The 20,225-nt window shown below is 45.8% G+C and overlaps 1 protein-coding gene across 1 annotated transcript in view; it reads left to right on the top strand.

The window, feature by feature from the left end:
- The first annotated feature begins 2,512 nt into the window (after positions 1 to 2,512).
- MYO15B (myosin XVB) overlaps positions 2,513 to 20,225 on the top strand; it is a 45,537-nt gene continuing 27,824 nt past the window's right edge. The window contains exons 1-26 of the mRNA XM_053995070.1: positions 2,513 to 2,627; positions 3,261 to 4,023; positions 4,528 to 4,713; positions 5,257 to 5,473; positions 5,549 to 5,610; positions 6,738 to 6,801; positions 7,536 to 7,645; positions 8,081 to 8,155; positions 8,551 to 8,647; positions 9,176 to 9,279; positions 10,397 to 10,460; positions 10,885 to 10,998; positions 12,557 to 12,718; positions 14,066 to 14,179; positions 14,584 to 14,642; positions 14,725 to 14,848; positions 15,233 to 15,328; positions 16,507 to 16,638; positions 16,801 to 16,926; positions 17,455 to 17,532; positions 17,867 to 18,015; positions 18,107 to 18,152; positions 18,558 to 18,682; positions 18,781 to 18,904; positions 19,452 to 19,546; positions 19,709 to 19,802. Of these exons, the coding sequence (XP_053851045.1) occupies positions 2,513 to 2,627; positions 3,261 to 4,023; positions 4,528 to 4,713; positions 5,257 to 5,473; positions 5,549 to 5,610; positions 6,738 to 6,801; positions 7,536 to 7,645; positions 8,081 to 8,155; positions 8,551 to 8,647; positions 9,176 to 9,279; positions 10,397 to 10,460; positions 10,885 to 10,998; positions 12,557 to 12,718; positions 14,066 to 14,179; positions 14,584 to 14,642; positions 14,725 to 14,848; positions 15,233 to 15,328; positions 16,507 to 16,638; positions 16,801 to 16,926; positions 17,455 to 17,532; positions 17,867 to 18,015; positions 18,107 to 18,152; positions 18,558 to 18,682; positions 18,781 to 18,904; positions 19,452 to 19,546; positions 19,709 to 19,802 (3,495 nt within the window). The remainder of the gene's footprint in view (positions 2,628 to 3,260; positions 4,024 to 4,527; positions 4,714 to 5,256; positions 5,474 to 5,548; positions 5,611 to 6,737; positions 6,802 to 7,535; positions 7,646 to 8,080; positions 8,156 to 8,550; positions 8,648 to 9,175; positions 9,280 to 10,396; positions 10,461 to 10,884; positions 10,999 to 12,556; positions 12,719 to 14,065; positions 14,180 to 14,583; positions 14,643 to 14,724; positions 14,849 to 15,232; positions 15,329 to 16,506; positions 16,639 to 16,800; positions 16,927 to 17,454; positions 17,533 to 17,866; positions 18,016 to 18,106; positions 18,153 to 18,557; positions 18,683 to 18,780; positions 18,905 to 19,451; positions 19,547 to 19,708; positions 19,803 to 20,225) is intronic.

The raw sequence follows: 20,225 nt of genomic DNA, 5'->3' as shown, positions 1-20,225 counted from the left end.
AACAGCACATAAAAGCAGACCTTTATTTATTATTTTCTCCTGCATTTGGCACTGTAGAGAAGCTGAATCAACTTTAAGCCTCTAGGAGGACAGAATATTAACAACTATTCTGTACTGAGGATTTAGGGTCTAATTCAGCTGCCATTAATCTCAGTAACAAAAGTCTCGTTGCAGGATTTAGAGATCTAGGCCAGGAGTATTGGGGTATTAAGTGGGGAGGGGGGGCTGAAATGAGGTGACCAGATACCTGTGTATGACTGTCCTGTTCAGAGAGAGGGAGGGAAGAGGACTGGTGTTCAGAGATGAACTCTGCACTGGGCAGAGTGTCCAGGAGGGTTTGAACAGAGTCAGCTCTAGACCAGAACAAAAAATGCAAGTTTAGAGGGAACTCTAAAGACACATTGTTGGGGAACCCTTAATTGTATGCAACTGCTTTCAGGGCAGCAGCTTTTTGCTTCAGTATCAGAGTTGCGGCTGGGGGAAAGGGAGATGCTGCATTTCCTCATTGCAGATTGTTCTGTGGTGCAGAACAGCACAAAATAGTTGGTATAGAAAAGGAACCAACATTTGCAATAAACCCCTGTGCTTTACACACACCAAGTGTGCTTTTCTCAGAGCATCATCCTTCCTGAGCTATGGAAATCTCAAATGTGGTTTTGCTGCCCTCCTTGGAGTGACTGAGGTGAGACAAACTTTTTGATTCACTGAGTGGTTTCTTACAGAGTTGCTCCCAGAGTACTGGAATGTACTTTTTAATGGCCTTTTTTTCAAAATTTATTTTAATAACTTGTAAATACACTTAGATAAGTTTCAGTCTGCAATCAAGTCATAAGATATTATGGAGAGTGTCTGGATTTCCATCTTTGTTGAGGTACTAAGTACTAAAAATTCTCATTCCTTGTCAGACTTTATAGCAGCTGTAAAGGTTTAAAGCTTTTAAAGCTTGCTGAATTGCAGTCTTGACTGTGTTTTCCCCCATCCCCTTCCCTGAGGCAGGGACATGTCTGTGGATGGAAGTTCCAGGAAACCTTGGGCAAAACCCTTTTGGGCTTGTAGCCTGTGTACAGACATTGCACCCATGGCACCCATGGAGTGCAGGGTCAGCGTGTCAGCTAAATATATTGCCAGCATCCCATAATAGTCTAACAAGTGACTGGAGGTTTCCAGATGCTGGATTTCAGCCTTTAAATAAGTTAACGCTTGGTGGAGTTAGGAGGAATCAGTAACAAAATCTTGACTGCTCCATCCTCTGTTACCCACTGGCAGAATTTGTAAATCTGTAATGGCTGGAAGTTTCTCTTCTGCCTCTGGAGATTCCACTTAATTGGCTGAAAAACAAAGAGAAAGAAAAAGGAGAAAATGGAGAGAAGACTTTAATAAAGAGATGATAGGACAAAATATATCAGAATTTCCCTGTCCCGTGTGCTGGTTTGTTCCCTGCCCATCACTGGGTAATGTAATTTCCAAAATAGTCCCAAATAGCCCCAACAAGAGCCTTTTAGTCTGTTTTCTTTGGGAAAATGTTGCAGACTGGTGGGTTTCCTTGCTGTAAGATTTTCCCCTTAGGCCCGTTCTCCTCATCCACTCATCTCCAAGTTTTCCTTTCTCTGATCCATCATTTCCTTTCAGTTGTGCTCTTACTGTTTTGTGGTTTGGAGCCTTTCCCTCCAGTTTGGTGTTGGGACCCAAACCCAGGCTCTGCCATCAGTACTTCATTCACTCCCAGGGGCCCCAGTGGGATGTCTGAAGCAGCAAAGGGCTCACTCATAAAATAAAGGGTCTGGATAGCTGGAAAGGGTAGAAGTGATATTTTGCATCAGCCTGAAAGATCAGGACCAATCCTTCGGGCACTTTTACATCTTTTATCCCATGCATATGATTAGAGGAAAGATGAAGAGGTAAAGAGGTGAACAGCTGGGATACTGACCATTTCCCACAGTGCCAGGGAATGCCAGTGCACGCAGGGGCAGTTGAGTGGACATGTTATGACACACTGGAGCAGTGTTTGCTGCTGATGTTTATTTCACATAATCATTGGATGTGTTCCTCTCTTCTTCAGCACAAAGGATACTGGAGAAGCAGGAACTGAAATAAAGTAATCATTCTATCTTGAGCTACAGTGAAACCTTTGTCAGCTGTAGAGAGTCATGGACACGTGGCCTAATGATGGGATTCTTGAGGTGTCCTGTGCAGGCCCAGGAGTCGGACTTGGATGATCCTGATGGGTCCCTTCCAGATCATCATATTCTGTGATGGTATGATTCTAAGAAAAGAAGAAAATCAGGGTGATTTGTGACAAAATAAGCCAGAGATTAACCTGGAACAGGGCAGTCAGTTTGGCACTGCACAGGCAAGGCTCTGCAAATATTTATTTGGCTCCACAGAAACGAGGCATATTAGTGCTCAGGAGCATCTGGCTTCCCTTTGTAGCTTATTTCACAGCAAAATACACAATGTTTCCTTTCACAGGTGAGTCAAGATAAACCCTCACATACTCCTGAACACTGAGGAAATGCCTCCTCCCCGATCCAAGACCTGGCAGAAAAAGGCTGGGAAAGAGAAGGTGTTGAATTGTGAGAAAAACTCTGCAGGAGACGCAAAGATCTGCTGTGGGAAGCGGAGGGAAGGTAAGAGCAGAGGCCAAGGGAAGGGCAAAGAGTCACTTCCTGGACAAGATGACAGCCTTGGAGAAGAGCCCTTAAAAATCCAGAGGCTGGGGAGGCCTCAGGAAAGCAAAGAAAATGACCACAAGAAGTTATTCCGGAGAAAAAGAGCCTGCAGGAGAAATTACAAAAATGAATCTGGTTTAGAGAGAAAACATGGAGTGTCCAGGTTGGAGAGGAAAAAAGGAAAGCCCTGCAAGCAATGGGAAATGACATCAGGGCAGGAGAGTGAGGACAGCAGTGACAAGGAGGGAAAAGCCATCACAAACAGAAAGAAACTGAGTTTTAAAAAGAGATGTGGAAAGAGACTTGGTGTTGGTGAAACAGGCACTGAGCTGGGGGCTGTAAGGGAGATCACAGAGCAAGGTACTGAAGGTTCTTTTCAGAGACAGAACTTGGCAGAAAAGGCACAGAATCCCAGGGGAAGGCACAGAGGGAATCAGGACTTCAAGGAGGCTTCTGAGCAGAAATCAGGTTCTCAATCCCAAGGCGGTACAGCACAGGAAAAAGGTGAGAGGACTGGGAAAAAGCATGCTGAAAATCTTACCAGGATTGTCATCACTGAAAGTGAGGATGAAAATATTCTGGAAACTTCAGGTAACTCTGGCTCCGACTCCAGCAGTGAAGGCCATGGAACCCACAAAACGGGTACAAAGGAGGCTGTGGTGGGCAGCACTTCCTGCAGTGAAGAGAAGAGCAGCTCTTCTGAAGAGAGGAGCAGCTCTTCCGAGTTAGATGGCAAGAGTGAGCAAGAAGTTGTGCTCAAAGATCCTCCTGTGAATGAAGGAAAAGGCTACAAGGAACTGGCTGATGAAAGCAAGGAAGCATCTATTGAACCTGAAAAGGAGCAGGTGACCACAGGTGGAAAAATTGAATCTGAGGCTGAAGGCACTGAATTTGGAGGATTGGAAGCAGAGGAGAAGATGAGGAAGCCAGACAACATGCTGAGACAACCAGAATTTGCTCCAGCTGAGAGCAGTGAGGCAGATGATCAATTAAGCACTTCAGGACTCGAAGTTAAGAGTGTTAAGAACAGGGAAAATATTGAAATAAAGAAGGAAAATATACTAGAAAATGATAGAGTTGAAGATATGTCTAAAGATGGACATGTGAATTCTGACAGCAGTGGGGAGAGCAGCAATGCAGAGAACATTGAAAACAAACTAGAACCACTCCCAACAGCTGTGAAAGCAAAACTCCATGTTCACCTTAGCAAATATGAACTGGAAGAGAAGGTGAATGATGAAGGCAGAGAGCTGGAAGATGGCTCTTTCCTCTCCAAGCAGCAGAGGACATTGAAGGAGAAATCTGGCAAGTGTGAGATCCCAGAACAAGGTGAAGAGGCTGGAGATAGACAGAAGTACAGTTCAGACTGCAGCAGGCAGGATGTACCAGCACTGATGCTTACAAGGAAATGTTCTTCTCTATTCCAAATCCCCCTCAGTCTGGAAAACCAGCATAAAAATGCTGAGACCAAGCTATCAGCAAGCCAGAAACCAAATCCTGCCCAGATGGCTTTGGAAACCAGCTCAGACCTGAACAATGTTGAAAGCATCTGTTCAAAACCCATGACTCTAGAAACTCCCAGTAAACAAAGAGAACCCAACACAGATCAGAGTTTTGGAGGGAAAAGATTAAATACTTCAAGCTGCTCCACAATTACAAAAAAATCATATGATAAGCGGCTCCTTGGAAAGAAGAAGAGAGTTGGAAAAGTTATTGGAAAATTTAAACAGAGTTCAGGCCAGTCTACAAAGTCAAAAAAAGAGAAAGCAGAAGAAGTGGTTGCAGAGGCACCTTCTGAAACAGAACCTGTGCATGGTGAGGAAGGATCCAAGCACTTGCACAGCTGCTCTGCTTTTAGAAAAGTCACCGGCTGGCTTGGCCAAAAACCTGCCAAGAAAGCAAGGCTGAAAGCTCGACTGCTGAGTGTGGCACGTGCAATTGGTATCTCCAGATGGCTCTTGAAGAAATTTGGGAAGAAGAAGAGGAGCAGCAAACCTTTTGGATTCAGAAGTAGAATGGCAATCCGGATTCTGAGCACTGCTGGGTGGGTTGGTAGGTCGGGCAAAGCCTTCCCTGGTGCAGCTGGACAGCTGGAGAGAGCTGAGCCGAGGGACAAAGAATCTTCTGCTTCATTGGTGGAGGGGAAAGGTCGTCCTAAAATGGTAGAGGAAGTGGGACACATTGATTTTTCTCCTGGTGATTCCCCTCTCCACGGAACCAGTTCCTTTTCATACTTGGATGAGAAGAACAGTCCTACTACTGATGCCAAGTTTGCTGTAGTGTTCCCCAGAGTCCACAGCTTGGTTAAGGCCAAGAACTCCTTGTCCAGGGGCTCTGGCAATGGTTATTGCCTACAGAAACTGAAATCTCCATCAGAGAGAAAATCTATCACTCCTGTGCAACAGGGTTGCAGATTCAAATGTGACCTTCCCAGATCTCTGATGGATCCAAGCCAGAGAAGCAGCAAGCAGGGCTTCCTCCCACGCCGAGACGAGGAGCCAATCCATACCTTAGATTATTGCAGTGAGGTAGATACCAAGGAGGGTTCAGGTGTCCTCCAGACTGCAGGATCCATGGTCACTCCTAGTGTGCACTGGTCCCAGCAGCAGGGGCAGGGATGGGACCCTGCAGCATGGCTGAACTCCAAGCTGCTGCTGCCATGGCCAGCCATGGAGAACCTGAGCAAATGGGCCATCTCCAAGGAGCCCCAGCTGGCCAGCAGCCGTGTGAGGGTCTGCAAGGACCAGTGGGAGGCAGATGATGTTGCTGACAACATGCTGGAGATGGAGTTCATGCAGAAACAGGTACAAGTGTTGTCCCCAGTACTAGAGTGGAACTAAACTTCCTCTGATTTTCAGTCATGTATCTGTGCATTTCAGGTGTACATGTGTGAAGAGCACTGTGCAGAAGTTGAGGAGATTGAAGATCTAACCAGACTGGAGTAGGTGTCCTCAGTGTCTGCAGCTCATTCAGGTCACAAGGGCTTGCTTGCTATCCTGCAAAGGTGGCTCAACAATAGAAAACGTATTAGCTAGATAGATTAGCTAGATCCTTAGCTAGATAGGAGAAAATAAAATATTTCCTCTGTGGGAGAAAATAGAATGGATTGGATGTGTATCATAGCTGAGTAACTGATGCTCTGCTGAAAAACTAAGTAAAAGACTGAATTTTAGTGGTGAAGTTATGGACTTACACTGAAATACTGGGAAGGAGCAGAGGTGCAGAGGGAGCTCCTGACTGTTAGGTAGAGCATGTCCCCAGGCTCCGCTGCACAGAGAGGGCACATTGAACCTCTGCAGTCACCCCAGAGCCAGCAGCTCAGCCTGGTTAACAGACTTCTGTACAGCTGCATCCCTGGAACTCTGTCTCTCCTGTTAAATGTTTCCCAGTCCTGAAATGGGTTCTAAAAATACCCCAAAATACTTAATAGGTAGGGGAAATTAGGTTTAGAGGCTGATGTGACTTCTGTGACATAGCAGAAGGACAGAATTGGAAATTTAACATGTCTTTCTTATTGTATGAGTGAGTGGTAAGAAAGGACAGCTTGCAGGATGAGAAGCATATTTCTATGTTCTTTGCCTGCTGACATTGGCATCTGTGGCTTTAGTGACTCCTGTTGCCTTCAGCTGTGAAAAAAATCACATCCTGCATCTTTAAGAGCTGTTAAACCCTTGGTGCACTGCTGTTGTTGAAAGATAAGCCCATGACACTGCTCCTCACACATCCTCCCCTCCTGTCATCCTGTTGAGATAAACACCTATAAAGGCTGTGCAAGGAGCTGTGATCACACAGAGGAAGTTCTGAGCTTTGAATGCCCCATTCTCTGACGTGTTTAATCCTGAGGATGTTGGAACCACATGAAGGCAGTGAAGAGTTTTAGCCCCAGCTCCCCACAAAATCTTCGATCCCCATATGGGCCATTCAGTTAAGAGCTGAACTCCATGATCCTTGTGGGTCCCTTCCAACTCAGAATGTTCTGTGATCCTTGGGAGGGCAGAAAGGTTAATATTTAATATTAACACATGCAAGTGAAGCTGATGGCTGACGAGTCCTTTCCTCTGTTTGTAGGGAAGTCTCTGAGAGCTCAGTCCTGCTGTGCCTGAAGAAGAGGTTCCATTGCAATCTCATTTATGTATGGATAGTGATGTTTGGTTTGGTTTGGTTTTCTTCAGTGCTTATTCACTCTGGGCAATGAGCTTTAAGTGAAAGTAATTTATATTATACCATCAAGCTTTAATAATGCACCAAGTATCTCACTCATTACTGGGAACAATGATAAAAAGTATATTCACACAGCTTTTGCTCAGAAATCAGGTAGCATTAAATATTTGGGGTAAAATCTGGAAGTTCCAGATTTCTCTGTAATTTTGGTATTCGTTGCCAACCTGTGAGCATACTTGGGCTCCTTTTTAGCCTCAGTTGCTCCTAGTGAGAATCTCCTATTTTAGCAGAGAAGTTCTGAGTTAAAAATTGTGGATCTTGAGAAGAAACCTCAGAGTTTCTGCAAACATTTCACAGTGTTGCAGTCCAGATCTGGTTGTGGATGGTTAATTGTTCTCTTCTCCATTTACTGGCTCAAGTGTTCAAACCTGTGCCTATAACTTCATGTGGAGAATAGATAATGGCTAGAGAAAATTATCACAGACCAGTAAGTGCTCACTTATCCCAAATTATTAATGACAGAGATTTGAAAATGACCGCTGAAAAGCTGTGTCTGCAATAAATTGGCAGTATAGTCAGAATAAATAATATTCCTTTAAAGGAAACTTGTATATTTGTATTAATATATGTATTCAGCTGCAATCCTCATTCAGAAAAATCTAAGAAGCCACCAGATTTTCCTCCCCTTTCTTATTTTTGTCCTAGACTTACATTGGGCAAATTTTGATTTCTGTGAATCCTTTCAAAGACCTCAGTATCTACTCTGAAGATGTGGCTGCCAAGTACCAGCAAGGGACTCTCTCAAAAAATGCCCCGTATGTTTTTGTTTCTCAAATAACTCTCTAACCCCTGTTCTGTTTGTGCTCCAGAAAGTATTTTATTTTCCTCCAGTTCTCTGGTAGAGCAGGATGAATGTCACAGGAAGCGAACAGCCCATTTGGCAAAGCTGTAGTTGCTTGGGCCTATCATTCCACAGAGCTAAAGTTCATCCCAGGAAGTGTCCAAGGCCAGGCTGGACAGGGCTTGGAAAAATCAGATCTAGTGGAAGCTGTCCCTACCCATGGCAGAGGAATGAGGTGGTCTTTAAGGTCCCTCCAACCCAAACCATTCTGTGATTTTTAGGTCAAGTTTCCTTGATGAAGACACTGGCCCATCTCTAATGTAGATCCCTGATGAGGACCCTGTCAGTGCTGCACTTGTGGGGTGGAAATGTGGGGTCAGTTAATGAGGGTTTCTTTCTGTCCATGCAGACACATCTTTGCCATAGCAGAGATGGCCTACACGCTGTCCCAGTCGTCAGGGCAGGAGCAGTGTGTCCTCATCAGGTAGGAAGTGAACGGCTTTGTTGGAGGCCCTTGGATTGCATTATGTAAAAGTTCCACTTTTGTATTTCACTGCTTGTAAGTTGATCCTTCTGGCTTTTATGTGAGGGCTGCCTGTGGAGAACTTGAGTAAGGTGGATTTTTATTTCACTCTGTGCAAATAACAGTTTGAATTTAGTTTCACTTCAGAGGAGTGGGAGAGAAGGAGTCTGATATTCCCCAGGGGAATCCTATTTGGGCCCATTTTGTCAGGTTGTCTCAGTGTTTCAAGGAATGAGTGATAAATCTTCAGCTGTAAATCAGCACAACCCCTCTGACTTGGTGCAGCAGGGCCTCTGATGTGCCTAGATCAGGTACCTCTGTTTTGATGCCAACTTCTCCACCTCTTGCTCCTGCAGTGGGCACAGTGGATCAGGTAAAACAGAAGCTACCAAAGCCATTGTGCAATACCTGACCATGCTGTACCAGGGATCTGACAGCCACAGGATCAGACAGGTAACAGGCAAGTGAACATGGCTGGAGGCCGTGAGGGGTGGACAGGGGAAAGAAGCCAAAGACAGGGCAGAGAGGCTGCTGCTGATGTTATTTCTTTGGCTGGGCTTGGGAGGGTTTGTGGTCCAAGGTTAAGCTCCCATAAAGACTCGAGGAGAGCTGGTGTATTTGTAGTTCTGTATTTTAATACCTGGGAGATCTGATGCTGTGAAAAGTGCTGTATCTGCTTGAACAGAGAGCTGGTAGCTGCCACGGAGAGCTTTCAGCAGTCTGGGAGGTGAATCTGAACACAGAGCAGAAGTAAAGGGAAAGATTATACCAGTGAGGGTAAAGAGCTCACAGAGCAACTCACCACTGGCTAGAGATAATGATACCAGGATACATTTAAAAAGACATATTTTACCCGTGTGAGAATTACATCAGTGAAGTCCCATTTTTTGTTTATCTTTTCAAACTGATGGGTACATAAACTCTTTTGAGTTTAAAAACCTGTGATTGCTACTGAAGTGTTCCCTCCTCTTTTCTTTACAGCCCTGCAGTGTCCTACCCATCCTAGAGAGTTTTGGAAATGCAAGAACCATCCTCAATGACAACTCCAGCCGTTTTGGAAAGCTGCTGAATGTCCACCTGCGACAGTGAGTTCAAGAATCCCGTCGGGTCCCTCCAGGTGCCAAGGGGTGTTTGGGTGAGACCAGGTGGAGCAGTGCTCACACATTAACCCTCCCTCCCCTTGTTATCATCAGGGTAGGAAGAGGGTGAGTTTACACCTCTATTTTGCTTTTTTGGTGTTTCCTCCCAAAAGAACAGATCTTGGTTCTCAAGATGAGTTTAATTAAGAACATAAGAATGGCTGAACTGGTTTATACCAAGGACCCATCTGATACCCTGCTGTGTCCTCAGCACTGACCTCAAGCACTGCCTGAGGCAAGAACAGCCCAAATACAAACAATGCTTTTCCCTAAAACCCCTTGAGCTCTTTAACATTTGCAGCAGCTCAGGAGTTTTCCTCAGTCTCCTGAGGTATTCCAGTTTCCTCTTGGGCTCATTCAGACTTGATGTTTCTGCAACAGCCTTCAAGTGCTCCACAGGTCTAACCAGTTCTGTGAAAAACACCTTTCTGTTTTGAGCCTGTCTCCTTTCTAACTTCTGCATTTGGTTGGTTTGTTTGGTTTTTTTCCTGACTGTTGCTAAGCCCTGAGCTGATTCTTTCATGGAACTGTCTATCATAACCCTCAGGTCTCAGTCCTAAGGAGCAGTGGTTAAATTGGAGCCTGTCTGTTTATATGTGAAGCTGGGTCTGTACCCATCACTTCACTTTTATCTACAGTGGGCTTCATGTGCCATTTTCTTGCTCACTCACTCTGCACTGTAAGGTCTGTCTGCATTTATTCACAGTTGACCTTCATCCTCACTGAATAATTTCATACAAGCAGGAAGCTTTGTCCCATTGCTGTTCAGCTGCTCTTCTATGTCACTTAGCAAACCCTCAATTGCACTCACAGGTCAGGTACAGACACTTTGTGAAACTCTGATGGTTGTTTCAGACTGTTAAGAGAATTGACCTTTATTCCTACCCATGCTAGGACTTCTTATTCTGTGCTTGCTTGGTTTCCCTGAAAGCCCCACAATTTTGTCAAAATATTTTGGAAATTAATGTGGATTATGTCTCTAAGATCATTCTTATCTGCAGAGACACAAGTCTGCAGAAAAGCTGTCCCCAGGTTCTGACAGGATCTGTTGTCTTATGCTCAGTGGCATTGTGGTGGGAACATCCATCTCCCAGTACCTACTGGAGAAGTCTCGTGTGGTATTTCAGGTGAGGACCAGTGCCCCCCTCTCTCCCTTATTAATATTTAGTCTTAAATTTACTGTTAAATAACAGGGGTGGAAATTAGTATGAGAATTTATTTCCATTTCTTCTACCAGCAAGAACTAGGTCCCCTTCATGTAGCACAGGATGATCACTTCTTTTATTTGAATAAAATAGGAGGTTTCTCTGTCTTAAACAGGTCGAATTAAGCCACTTATTAGGGATTACTGAAAGTTGAATCTTCCCTCAATTAAGTTTTTCTTAATGTCTGGAGTGTAGAAATGGTCAAATATTAGAGCTGTGTGAACAGGACTTCTCCCAGATGGAATGTTCTTAAGGTGTCAGTGGGAAACCTGATCCTGCTCTGTGAGTGTGCTCTGGAGGGGTTTGGGGCTGGATATGGATCAACTCCATGGATGTGTCCCATCAGGCCCATGGTGAGAGGAACTACCACGTGTTTTACGAGCTGCTGGCAGGGCTGCCCGCGGAGCAGAAAGAGGAGATGTACTTGCAGGAGGCAGAGTCCTACTTTTACCTGAACCAGGTGAGTGGCTGAGGGTGCTCTGCAGCAGCTGGCACAGAGAAATGGTCCAGGCATCTCTTCTGTTTGGCACCAAACACTCTGCTCTCCTGCAAAGGACTCTCAGGACTATGCTAAAGTCAGCTCTGCTCCTTCTCATCCTCTGTTCCTTCTCATACCCGATCTAAGAATCAACATATTTGTCTCTTTTGTGATCATTTTCTCACTTTTCAGACCCTTCTACTCTAAAAGGACGGACTTTAACGAGGAGTCGTTGTGTAGACTCATGGCTCCACCGTGTGGTGTAACACCCCTGTTCTCATTGCCTTTCCTTGCATTTGCAATTTACTGTGGGACTGTAAAAAGCAGGGAGGATTTCTATCTTCTGCAAAACACTTCGTTTATTGACAGAGTCAATGGGCACAGATTTTAAACCACTGAAATATACTGCTGATTGCAATTATTTAAATTGAATTTGTTTGTCAGACTTACATCAAATCACAATCTTGGAACTTTTTTTTTTTTTTTTAATGTGGCTGTGGGTTTTGTTTTGTCTGAGTTTTTTTTTTTAAGATTGTTTTCCATAATCAAGGAGGTCACAACAATAGCAAGAAATTTTTCCTATTTCAACGTGAGTCAGTTTTCCCAGGTGGCAAATTCAAATTCTTCTCAGCAGGTGCGGTCAGGAGGAATCCTCGGTAGTGATTGCTATCACCTCGCCTTCAGGGGAGGAATGGACAAGTGCCATTAATGGCTCTAGGATGGAGGGCAATTAAGGGCCCAGCCCTTAATGGGTGATTAATGGTTCCTGGCTGGCAAAGCACTGTAAAGCAAAGTCTTCAAGGTGATAATAACAGGAATATCCCAGTCTGCTGCAGAGAAGGCAAGGGAAAAAGATCAGATTATGCACAAAAGAGTTATCAGAGACTGACAAAATCTATCTTGGATCTTGGCAAGAAGAAGCCCAAGGGCTGCTTGGACCTCATCCTTGTCTCACCAAAATCTGCTGAGAGCTGGGAACTATGGTCAAAGAATGCCCTTGAAACAAAGAGGTTCTGCAGAACCCCCTGACCCAGGATTTCTGTGACCTTTAGGGTCACACACAGCTGCTAGGAGTGGCCTCTTATAGAGAAAAAAAGAAGCAGAGGAGTGCTGAGCCCATGCTGTAGTGGAGCTCCGTGGCCGAGATGAGACAAGCTGTAAGCCCGGGTGGCTCTTTGGGTTTACAGAACCCATCTGGTACCATTTAGCGGGCAGCTCTACCCCCTCGGGAGTCCCCTCAGGTGACACTTCTCTCAAGTTCCACCCCGGCAGCAGGCAGGGGCATCCTGGGGAGTTTGTACTGGAATTCCAACAGAAACTTGGCCTGTGTGGGTGAGAGAGATCTTAATCTCAAAACTCCACAGGGTAAAGACACTGGCCCCTCACAAATGCTGAGTTTCCACTAGTGCTGTCTTTCATCTCTTCAGATTCTTCCAGTCTTTAAAAGATTGAACTACTTCTCTGAAGATTCCTGATGGTGGCTTAACCCCTGCCTGAGGCTAAAGGGGCTGATCACGATTATCTGTCCCTTTTCTCTCAGGGCAGAGCATGTGAAGTCCTGGGGAAGGAGGACAGTCAAGATTTTCTGGTCTTGGTGCAAGCTCTGGAAGGAATCAGCCTCTCAGATGATCAGCTGAGCTCCACCTGGGCTGTCCTGGCTGCCATTCTGCAGCTGGGGAACATCTGCTTTACCTCCTATGAGGTACAGTAACCCCAACAGCTTGGGAATGGGATATTTGTGCTGAATATTGCTGTTTTGCCGTGTGGTGGGACTGAGGATGACATCCTCTGAAGACTTTTCTGTCCTTTCAGTGTTGGGCTCTAGACTGGTCTAGGCAGGGACAGAAGATGGGAGGCAAACAAAAGTCATTAGAGATTGGGTGGCTTTTTAAGGAGCCAAAATGAACCTGGTGTTCTACCCAGGCTGTGACCAGCTCTGTGCAGCTGAGGAATATTGGGAATATTTATAGAAGAGGGACCTTGTATCCCATCCATTGCTTCTATCTATAATATATAGTACTATAGATAGTAATATGTGTACAGTAATATATGTGCAAAGCACATTCACTCTCCTGTGAAAATTAAAAAAAGTTTAATAAATGACAATAAGAGACAAGGACCACAGAGCAAATGTTATAAAGGGGGCCGTGCATCTTGGCACTCAGCCAAGAGCACACTTATCTGTCTCTCTCTCAGGATTTTTTCATAGAGGTGCACAGAGAGAAAGAAAGAGAAAACAATTTCCATTTCTGCTCCTTGTTTTTCCCATGTGGAATGTGTTTGGAGAATTGTTTACCTGGGGTGATTGCTTGATTGGATTCTGGTGAGGATTGTTTGAGCCTGATGGCCAATTCAACCCACCTGTGGCTGGACTATCGCGAGAAGGTGACAAGTTGTGAGTTAGTTAGATATAGTAGTTAGAAAAGTAGGTTTGTAGTTTTAGTATCTTCCTTTATATAGTATATTAATGTATTATAGCATAGTTATAATAAAGAAATCATTCAGCCTTCTGAACTGGAGTCAGACATCATCATTTTTACCCACTGGGTTTTCCTGCATTTTACAATACTTCTCTTCAGAGATACTCCTCAAATACCTTTTCCCTTACATCAGCCTGTTGCATATTCATAGATCTTATGCATAGTTAACCTTTTCCCAAACTAGTTTACATATTTTTACATGGCCCCTTCTTGGGTCTGCCTTTTTGGAGCATGCGTGTTCCTTGGTTGTGGTTTTAATCCATTTTTACCATTATCTTCAGTTTTGGGCCTTGGTCCACAGTGTCTTCAGACAGTGAGTGCTGATAGTTGGCATATCTGTAGCAGGTGTCCTCATCCTGTGTTCACTGGTTGTTATCCCATCTAAGCAGGCATTTTAACACAAGCAGCTGTTTCACTAAGCTTAATTAACAACAGGAATAAAAACTGTATCTTTATAACAAAGTTTCTTTAACACTACACATATAAAATCCATATTTTAATATTTGCGAAAAGCCAATATTATAATATGTATCTATAATATATATAATAAAGAACACTTTATTATTTAGAAAGAATCCTTTGAACACGCAGCCATCGCCAGTGACACTGAGATTCAGATTGTGGCCAATCTGTTGCGTGTCTCAGCAGAGCTCCTGCAGAGTGCTGTCACTCACCGTGTCACTGTGAGTCCCTTTCTTGTGATTTCTCATTCCTCCTGAAGCACACAATGTCCTGCCCCACTGTCCTGAACTTAGAAGGCTCAAAATCTGGGAGGTAACAGCAGGAATAAAATGGTTGGGATGGGCTGAGCCCCTCAAGGCAGCTCTGTAAAGATGGCAGAGCTCACATCTAGGAGGGCTCTTTTCCGACATGAGTGGCCCCAGGTTTAGTACTTTGGCCAGTTGACTTTCATCTCTGGCAGCAAAATTCTGGGTTTAGTTTTTCTTTTGATACCTGGGTAAATTCTCAGCCAAATAGAAAAAAACATATCCATTTATTAACTGGGTTGACTTCCTTGTGGATTAAAACAAAAAGGTGGTTGTGTGAGATAAGAGTAAATTCTCTTTATGTCTCTTTATGTATCCAGGTTACATCTTATGATCGGATCTTCACCCCTCTGTCTGTAGAAGGAGCCATTGATGCGAGGTGACTTCTGCTGGTGTCTGGGTGGGTGAGATGCACCCAGAGGTCTTTGCAGCAACTGGTTCTTCTCCCCTCTCCCACTCAGAGACTCCATTGCCAAGGCTCTGTACTACCTGCTCTTTGAGTGGCTGCTGCTGAGGATCAATGAGTGGTTGGCTCCCTGGGAGTCTGACTGTGCCGTGGGCATTGTGGACATCCATGGGTTTGAGGTTACTTTTCATGTTCTTTTGCTATGGCCTGGACAGTGAGGGCATGTGCTCACCAAGGCCTTGCAGTATTTTATTTAGGGCTCCTGTTAAAACCTGTGTCCCAATGAATGCTGAAACCAATGGAATACAGAGCTGGGGCTGTGCATCCAGGAGTAAATCTTTCCTTCTTTATGCTCCTTCACAGCTCGTCTCACCTCTGGCTGTTCAGCCTAGTCAGTGAGCCAGGCTAAGAGCTTGCAAATGAGACAGAAGATGGTTTGAACTGTTGGGGTTCATTCACACTGGCCAGAACCAGCAGCTCAGCTCAGCTGGGCCTGTGCAGCATTTACAGGGAGGCCCAGCTCCCTGGGCCTTGGAAGGGATGATCCCTTTTTGTCTTTGCAGGATCTGGGGGTGAACAGCTTAGAGCAGCTCTGCATCAACTTTGCCAATGAGCACCTCCAGTGGTTCTTCAGCCAGACTGTCATTGCCCAGGAAGAGGTAAGTGGAGCTCAGTGGAATTCACACCACCTTGAGCCAGCACACATGGACTGAGCTGGGGCATCCTCAGAGTATCCCTCAGCAGGGAACAGGAAACTGAATGTGTGGGAATCCAGGGCATCCCTCTCTGGCTGCCCTGGAAGGTCTGGGACCCTGGCAGGGTGTCAGGAACCCCCCTGTACAGAGCCCCGAGAGACACTGTCTGTGATCTCTGTCCATGGAAAAGAGTTTTCAATCTTACAGGATGAATTACAAGCTCTGAGTGTTTGATATCAGTAGTAATTAGTGTGGCATGGGTGCAAAAACAGAATTTTAGGATTCTAGATAAGGGGTTCAAAGGAGGCAAGATGGAGGAAAATTGGGCGCGCCTTGTCCTTTTTCTTCTTCGTGCCCTCCATGTTTCACTGTGGTGTTGGCATTTTTCTGTTGGTTCAGGCTGGGGACACACTGTTCAACATGGGTGATGGATATTGGCACGTTATTGTAAATGTAGCACACGTAGTTTCCAGTCTAGAATGTTTGTAACATCCCACTGAGGGGCAGAGCCCCGCACGCTGTCCTGCCAGACAGACCTGCTGCAGGTCAGAGAGAAAATATTTTAGATGAGAAGAAATAAACAACCTTGAAAACCAGCACAGACAAATTGCGACTCCTTCTTTGGCAGCGGGGCTGAAAGACAGAGATTTTACAATCTTGGGATCGTTTAAATATCACAGATCCTGACATGAATGGTCCTCTTAGGCAATATCCATAGAGTTGCCTATTCAATACCTTTTATTGATTCTTCACTAAATTAAGGGAAGGAGATTTTGTCAGCACCTTGCTCCCTTTTCCAGATTTTATAAGTGACTTGGTCAGACCTCAGTGGGCACTTTTAAAGCCTGTTTGGCTTCTTTGTAGCATTTTCTGTACCACTTATATTCTGGGGATGAAAGTGTATTTATCAGACTTGTTGACTTCTAGAGTTCACTTTATCACTCAGCTTAGCAGCCTTCTTCTCTCAAATCAGGAAAATCATTAGTGGCTTTAGAAGAAGTTTCATGAGACAAAACCAGACAATTCTAGGCAATTTCGTAACAGCAGTGAAACACTAACTTCCTGATAAACAGCCAAATCCCTCTGTTAATTCTCTCCATTTGTCCTTTTTTGCATGGCTGGATTTGGCCTTTAACATGCAGGAGGAATACAGCCAGCAGCAGTTAGCTTGGATTCCTGTTTCCAAGATGTGCAGTGAGTCGTGCCTGGATTTCCTTACTGCAAAGCCCCACGGCATCCTGTGCATCCTGGATGACCAGACATCCCTGACTCAGGTGAGGAGCTCTCAGCCTCTCATGGGATCCCCTTCAAAGGATGGTTAAGGTGAGGCTGTTTTCCAGAATGATTGCACAAGTATTCAATGTTTTTACCTTCAGTTTAACAGTGACTTTTCAGCCTACTGAGAGTGTTGCAGCATCAGGAAATCTCTTTTACAGGCCACAGACCACACTTTCCTCCAGAAGTGTCATTACCACCATGGAAACAGCCCTTGGTACACCAAGCCCAAGCTGCCTTTGCCAGAGTTCACTGTGCAGCACTACGCTGGCCCTGTCACCTACCAGGTGAGCTGGCAGGAGCTCAGAGCAGCTGGAGAAATAATTCACCTGGGGGACAAGCTGTGGGTATTCTGATGGACCAGCTCTGTGACCAAAGCTCTCCCCTTGTGACTGCACTTCCCTCTAGAACATCCGAAGAGAGGAGATTGTTATTAAGAGAGCCAACTAAGCTGCCTCTGGGCAGAAGCAAAATAGGAATTGCCCTCAGTGACACAACAGCCTCAGAGTCCTGGAAATGCAAGAAAGCTCTTGTTGCTGGGAAAAAAAAAAAAAAAAAAAAAAAAAAAAAAAAAAAAAAAAAAAAAAAAAAGTGAAAGCCTGCTGGGTGGTGGTGTGAAGGAGAAAAGGAGCAATCCCTTCTCAAAGCAGAAGTCATTTTCCTCTCTACCCTGGTGGCAGCAGGAAGAACCAGCTTCATTCTCCAGGGCTTTCCCCTTGTTCCACCTCTTCAGCTGCTTGTCCCGAGTCCCAGTGTGTGTAACAGGGGTGTTTGCCTGTCTGAATGGTACTTTAAATCAGATTTTGCCTCTGCAGGTCCACAAGTTTCTCAATAAAAACCGTGACCAGCTGCGGCCAGAGGTGCTGGATATCTTCTCCCAGAGCCGCCTCAAGGTACAGAAGTGGGTCAGGAGGAAGATCTCTATTGCAGACACTCAATGATCCATTCATTGTCTTTATGTGAGTAGCAGAAAGCTGCTGAACAGGTGTCAGGAGAACCTGGAGAAGCCACAAGTTTTATTTTACTGAATTTACTTGGGAATTGGGCAAATTGTCTTTGCCCGCAATTGGTGCACTTTATATATAAAACACAGAGACTGCCTGAGGATGCAGCTGCATTCCTGCCACTGCCAGGGGCAAGGGAAAATGGCCCCCTTAAGTTTCAGGTAGAAGAGATTCTTCTTTCCACATAGTTCAGTGAGTTTTGGTAATTTCTTTGTTTTTGCAGGTGGTGTCTCACATTTTCCAGAGGGCTAAAGCTGCCTATGGTCAGCGAAGGGAGCTGGGGGGCAGGGGCAGAGGGCTCAGGCCTCAGGCCTCCACACTGGTGTCCAAATTCCAGCAGTCTTTACAGGACCTCACAGCCAAGCTGAGAGGGTGAGAGAAGTTGTTGGCACACAGAAGTATAAAACGTTCCAGGGTCAGCATGGAGAGGAGGTGATCCAAGGTTCTTCCTTCTGTTTTCCAGGAGCCATGCCTTCTTCATCCGATGCATCACCCCTAATCCCAGGAAGGTAGGGCAGCACCCTGACCTCCTTATGGTGTCCCTCACTTCCTTCATCCTTCTCCAACAGCTCTCCTTTCACAGCTGGAATGTAAACTTCTTTGTTTCCTTTGATAGCTTGAGATTTTTCTTCCCCATTCTGTGTCCCACCCTTCTCTGTGGCCATGTGAGTTAATCCTGTCCTGCAGGAGAAGACGCCAGGATCAGCTGGACACCAAAGTATTCCTTGGGTTTTGTGTTCCGTGGCCCACAGCCCACAGCAGGATCCAATCCAAGGACAGGACAAGAGAAGGAGACCCTTTCTAAACTCCCTGCCTTCAGTCTCCTTTCTTTAATTTGTCTTTATTTCTTGTTTATCTTTTATTTATTTATTTATTTATTTATTTATTTATTTTTGTCTGCTTTATCTACGCAGCTGTCAAATGTCTTTGATATGGAATATGTCAACTGTCAGCTGCGACATTCCGGGATACTGGAGGCCATCCACATTCTGAAGGAGGGATTCCCAGTCCGTCTGCCATTCCAGAGCTTCCTGGCCAGGTACAGGGGTCTCCTGGCTTGGGATCCCCCAGCCCTGGAGGATTTCTCTGAGGGCTCCGCCAGCCCTGGTGTTGTCACACCCACTCCTCCTGTGCCAGGTACGGGCTCCTGGCTGGGAGAAGAGCAGCTTGGAGCAGCTTGGAGCAGAGAGAAGGCTGTGCAGCAGTGCTGGCTCACGTGCTGGGGAACCCCTCGGATCTCTATCAGATTGGGGTGACAAAGGTGATGCCTCCAGAGAATCCCATCTGGATTGCACAGCCCCAGCCACCCATCCCCAGGCTGGCAAAGCAGGAGAGGAGCTCAGCCTCTGCCCACAGAGGGAGGGCCTTGCACACCTTCCCCTCTCACGTTTGCCTCTTGTCTCAAGTACTGAGGAGGCATTTTTAGCACTTCAGATTAACAGGAGACTCCAGCTCCAGGCTACTGTAGCATGGCCAAGGCCTTTGTATACCCAGCATTCCTGGGCTTCTACTTTTGCTACCTGCTAACCTTCATCACTCCCTGATTCCTTGTCCACCACAAATGCATCCATCTCTGTTACTTCCACCTGTGCCTCCTGCCCTCCCCAGTTTCCTTAGCAAGAACCCTTAAAGGCTACAAAGGGATAAACCAGCAGTTTTTATTATTGATCAGCTCTGGGAGAAGCTGCTGCTTCCCTGGTGGGTCAGCAGCTGCTGCCTTTGCCCAGGTGTTTCTGAAGGAGAAGGGCAGGCAGCTGCTGGAGAGACGATGGCTGCAGAGGCAGAGCTGGGCTGTTGTCACTCTGCAGAGGAAATTCCGACGCCTCCTTCAGCGCCGGCGCCTCCGTGTCCTCCAGGAGAAAGTCACGCTCATCCAGGCTCACTTCCGAGGTTACCAGGCAAGGTCAGGAGCCAAAGGCCAGCCAAGGGACAGCCCTTTGGCCTTGCAAGGGACAGCCAGGTGGGGATGTCCAGGCCCCTCCTCACGCTGGCTCCTGGCCTCCTCTGTGTGTGTTTGTGTGGCTGATGTGTCGCCCCTTAAGACAATTATTTTCTCATCGTCTAGGAAGCGTTACAGGAGGCTGAAGAAGACTTTGGTGCAATTTAAAACCATGATTATAATCTCCAGACCTTTGATTCAAAGGAGGAAGCGCTGCCAGGTAACAACAGAGCAAGGTGTACAGGAGGGGCTGTTTCTGCCCTAAGCAGAGCGAGCTGGGGACTGGGTGAGGCCAGGGCAGGGATGGCATTGAAAGGTGTGTTGGGAGTGAGGTGAGGTGTCCTCGCCCAATGAGATGTCCATCACCCTCTGTCTGACATAAATGTAGTCAAATGAAGGAACTAGAGAGGCTGGAGCCTTCTCTCTCTACCTGACATGCAGAATTGGCACAGGTATTGCAAACACTGCTGATTCATGGGTCTGGTTGTGGGAGCCAGCGTGAGAACGATGCCTTAAGTTTTAGCTTTTATATTTTTCAGATCCTGTACTGCATAGGGTATAACTCTGAACTCCATATAGGGGGTGAATAAGCTCTCTTCACAGTTTGGTCAGACAAAACAATCCTTCCAGGCCTGAGAACCAG

Source organism: Vidua macroura, chromosome 19 (assembly GCF_024509145.1).
Source record: "Vidua macroura isolate BioBank_ID:100142 chromosome 19, ASM2450914v1, whole genome shotgun sequence".
NCBI classification, from domain to species: Eukaryota; Metazoa; Chordata; class Aves; order Passeriformes; family Viduidae; genus Vidua; species Vidua macroura.
The sequence above is the reverse complement of the archived record's forward strand: the minus strand, read 5'-3'. Positions and strand labels throughout refer to the sequence as shown.